Source organism: Phycomyces blakesleeanus (genome assembly GCF_001638985.1).
Source record: "Phycomyces blakesleeanus NRRL 1555(-) unplaced genomic scaffold PHYBLscaffold_1, whole genome shotgun sequence".
Lineage (NCBI taxonomy): Eukaryota > Fungi > Mucoromycota > Mucoromycetes > Mucorales > Phycomycetaceae > Phycomyces > Phycomyces blakesleeanus.
The window spans coordinates 3,697,867-3,702,435 of NW_017265134.1; the positions used below are offsets into that span (position 1 = coordinate 3,697,867).

Consider the following 4,569-nt stretch of genomic DNA (forward strand, 5'->3'; position numbering starts at 1 on the left):
AAATATAAGCTAATCTGGTAGTAACCAGTTTCTATTATAGCTAAATAATTTGATTCCGGTTAACGTTTTATCTAGATGGATGGATTCCGGTAAGCACGTAAGCTAATCTGGTAGTAACCGGTATACATTTTAGCTAGATAGATACATTCTGGTAAACATTTAAGCTAATCAGGTACCAACCGGTTAACATTTTAGCTAAACAAAGTAATTCTGGTTAACATGTAAGCTAAATGGATAAATTTCAGTAAACATGTAAGCTAATCTGGTAGTAACTGGTTAACATTTTAGCTAGATAGATACATTCCGGTAAACATTCAAGCTAATCAGGTATCAACCGGTTAACATTTTAACTAAACAAAGTAATTCCGGTTAACATGTAAGCTAAATGGATAAATTCTGGTAAACATATAAGCTAATCTGGTGGTAACTTGTTAACATTTTAGCTAGATAGATACGTTCCGGTAAACATTTAAGCTAATCAGGTATCAACCGGTTAACATTTTAGCTAAACAAAGTAATTTCGGTTAACATGTAAGCTAAATGGATAGGTTCTGGTAAACATATAAGCTAATCTGGTAGTAACTGGTTAACATTTTAGCTAAATAGATACGTTCCGGTAAACATTCAAGCTAATCAGGTATCAACCGGTTAACATTTTAGCTAAACAAAGTGATTCCGGTTAACATGTAAGCTAAATGGATAGGTTCTGGTAAACATATAAGCTAATCTGGTAGTAACTGGTTAACATTTTAGCTAAATAGATACGTTCCGGTAAACATTCAAGCTAATCAGGTATCAACTGGTTAACATTTTAGCTAAACAAATTGGTTCCGGTTAACATGTAAGCTAAATGGATAAATTCTGGTAAACATATAAGCTAATCTGGTAGTAACTGGTTAACATTTTAGCTAAATAGATACGTTCCGGTAAACATTCAAGCTAATCAGGTATCAACCGGTTAACATTTTAGCTAAACAAATTGGTTCCGGTTAACATGTAAGCTAAATGGATAAATTCTGGTAAACATATAAGCTAATCTGGTAGTAACTGGTTAACATTTTAGCTAAATAGATACGTTCCGGTAAACATTCAAGCTAATCAGGTATCAACCGGTTAACATTTTAGCTAAACAAATTGGTTCCGGTTAACATGTAAGCTAAATGGATAGATTCCGGTGAGCATTAGAGCCAAATGGATAGATTCAGGTGAAAATTTAAGCCAACTGGTAACAACCGGTTAAGATTTAATCTAAACTTGTATTAACCGGTCTGAGGGCGAACCGTTTGGACCAATTCGTTTCCTTATTTGGAACAAATTGAATTTATATTTTAATTTCACTCTTAATTATTCAATCCCAGAAAAAAAAGTTGAAAAGTGTAAATAAACGTTTTTAACCTTTGGCGAGACTACTAATGACCCCCCTATGATATGTATGAGAGAAGATGATTGAAATCTTAACAACAATTAATTTTGGAGTTTTTTCAAAAATCTTTTCTCAGAGAGTACTATGCGTGGGGTATATCTTTCCCGATTTTACCTGGCGCCTCTTTTGCTCGGATCAGCAGAGATTTTATTCTTTAATAAAAACATCTACTGGTCTCCCGGCGCATATTTCAAACCGTATACTTTTGCTTCGGTAAATTTTCGGGACGATCTGCTGGGCGGTAGTCTTTGTACTGCTAATAATCTACAGATTCAATTTATTGGATTTGGATCAGGGAAATAAAGGTTCATTAAATCAGTTATGATGAACATTATAAGTAATTACTACTTGTATAACCGTGGTAATTTCGGAGCTAATACATGCAACGAAAACCTCGACTTTGGAAGGGGTACCCTTATTGGGTAAAAGCCAGCTTGATGTGAAGGCCATTTTTTTCGTGATTTATAATAATTCAATGGTGATCGCATGGCCTTGTGCTGGCGATGGTTTATTATATTTTCTGCCCTATCAGATTAAGACTGTAAGATAGAGGCTTGCGTTGTCTACCATGGGTAGCAGGGAATCAGGGTCTGGTCCCGAAAATGAAGGATGAAATCTAAAAGAACTGACGGAAGGGCACCAGCAGGAGCGGAGCCTACGGCTTAATTTGATTCAACACGGGGGAACTCAGCTGGTACACACATTAAAAGGATTGAAAAATCACCTTTTCAGTTGGGTCAAGCTTCGGCTTTTCTGTCTTCCTAAATATACTGCCTGCGCTAAGCAGGGTGATGTTGGGCAATAACAGGTCTATCATGCCCTTAGATGTTCTGGGCCGCACATGCGCTACACTGACATAGTTAATGAGTATATAACCATGGCTAATAAGCTTGGGTACTCTTTTAAAACTATTTCGTACTGGGAATTGAGGTATGTAGCAAGGTTTCTGTACGTAATCTTACGGAAGAGCCATTGCTAATGTTATCTACAGTTTAACGTTTACGTTGTTCTGGTAGTCTAACAAAAAACTGTGATATGTCTTGCACCTTGGGATTTAAAAAATAGCCTATCGTTAAAAGGCCAAGCTAGTCTCAATAGACTCCCAAAATCTTACTGAAGAACTGAATTGACTGGCAAAGCTAAAAGTGAACATAGCCGCATACCCGTAAAGCAACTCGCTCGTTCAGGTATGTTTGGTTATGGATCAAACAGAATCAGTATATAAATACTGAAATACTCATCTTAAGCAAACATTGCTAGGATAATATTGTTGCTGATAACAGAAAGCGTTATGAAAATCACCAACGCCCATAAACGCCGGTGCTAGCTTTATATGCGCACCTAAAAACGGTTCACACGAAATAATGAACCTTGGCTTAAAAGCCATAATTAAAAAAAAACAAAAAAAAAGAAAAACAAAAAAAAAGAAGCAAAAAAAAACGACCTGAAATAAGGTCGAAATACCCACTGGACCGAAACGTTAAGCGGAAGAAAAGACACTAGCAAGGATTCCCCTAATAACGGCTAGTATGAACAGAAAGACTAAAGCTTGGTAAGAGACCAATAGCGAACAAGTACTGTCATGGTAATAACTAATCCATGACAAGTAGGAGTAGCGTTGTGGCCGGATGAACAGAAGACTGGAAGACCGGAAGACCGGAAGACCAGACGACGAGACGCCCAGATGGCAGCAACCGAGAGTGGAAACGACGAAGAGGAGAGGGCGGTTGTGGGTGGGAATGATGGAAGGGAGGAATGTTATTAGGAAAAGAGGCAGATGTAAGCGTAGGAGCCTGTGGTGAGAGGGATGCGGTGAGAGGGATGTGGTGAAGTGGATGTGGTGAAGTGGATGTGGTGAAGTGGATGTGGTGAGGGGGATGTGGTGAGGGGGATGTGGTGCTGTGCGAGTAGAGGAAGAGAGTTTTGGGGGAAGGCGTGGGCAAGTAGAAAGGATGGCGAGGAGATAGGACGTCGGAGTGAATAGGAGTGGAAGGTGGCAGTAGGGAGCTGAAGGAGTTGACTGTTGTTACGTTATGTGGGAGAGTTTAGGGGATACCCCACTACCTGGAACTTCTGTTTTACAGGAGGACTTGGTGTCGAACCGTGTGAGCGTATGGATGCGAACGTGCTGTTCGTGTTGGCGACGGCTCATATCTGCTACCCGTAGGAGTGGTAGAGGGAGGAAGCCGGATGGTATGGTTCACCGCCGTACCTGAAGGGGGAACTGTGGTCGCGATTCTCTTCCCGGCCTTCGGGCCGAAACAAAAAAAAAAAAACTGGCAAATATACTATATGTATGAATATTGTACTTGGTGAGTACAATAATAACAGCCAAGTTAATAAACTTGGTAGAATTGGCAAGGAAATATGACCTTGTTGAGCTTGACTTGATAGAAAGACATAAGAGGTACAGATAAGTGGGAGCTTCGGCGCCAATGAGAAACCACTACTCTTATTGTCTTTTCAATGAAAAAGAATGTTGGATTGGGCTTCACGATGGATTCCGTGAGGCCCCAATCAGCCTGATAATGGCTGAAAGTCTCTTAGCAAGAACTTTTGCTAAAGGCGAACCGACCGGGAGTGAGGCTGTTGCCACCGCCACCGGATGTAATATACTGTCTCTTGGGTGGAGAGACAAGGTTACGGGTATAGCTTTTCCAGGGCTTTCGAGTCCGGTTGTAGCTATTACCCTAACTACCGTATACTCCAAACGTTGCATCTAGGGCGCGTTGGTGGGGTCTACGGTATGGCTATGATGACACCTGTAGAAAGCCTACAGGAAGTAGGAGCCATAAAGGACTACAAGTCCTAGTATAATGCATCCGAAGCTGGCGCCTAGTGGCATGAGCAGTGGCTTTAGACTCCTTCCGACGGGTACAAGGGAGAGTTTAGGGGATACCCCACTACCTGGAACATCTACTAGACAGAGGGGCTTGGTGTCGGACCGTTTGAGCGTATGGGCACGGACATTCTGTCCGTGTCGGCGACGACTCAAATCTGCTACCCATAGGAGTGGTAGAGAGAGGAATCTGGATGGTACGGCTCACCACTGTACCTAAATGGGGAACTGTGGTTACGATTCTCTTCCTGGCCTTCGGGCCTAAATAACAAAAAAAAATTAGCAAATATACTACATGTATGATTAT

At 40.8% G+C, this 4,569-nt stretch overlaps 2 protein-coding genes across 2 annotated transcripts; one reads left to right on the plus strand and one right to left on the minus strand.

The window, feature by feature from the left end:
* Window positions 1-3,015: 3,015 nt before the first annotated feature.
* PHYBLDRAFT_138915 (hypothetical protein) lies at window positions 3,016-3,575 on the minus strand (the record flags this gene model as incomplete). The annotated part of the gene is made up of 2 exons (XM_018430108.1): window positions 3,016-3,443; window positions 3,506-3,575. 2 exons carry the CDS (start codon window positions 3,573-3,575, stop codon window positions 3,016-3,018), a joined length of 498 nt encoding a protein of 165 aa, XP_018299409.1.
* Window positions 3,576-3,858: 283 nt separating this feature from the next.
* Window positions 3,859-4,235, plus strand: PHYBLDRAFT_138916 (hypothetical protein; the record flags this gene model as incomplete). The annotated part of the gene is made up of 2 exons (XM_018430109.1): window positions 3,859-4,069; window positions 4,147-4,235. The coding sequence occupies 2 exons, from the start codon at window positions 3,859-3,861 to the stop codon at window positions 4,233-4,235; spliced, it is 300 nt and encodes a 99-aa protein (XP_018299410.1).
* Window positions 4,236-4,569: the final 334 nt, after the last annotated feature.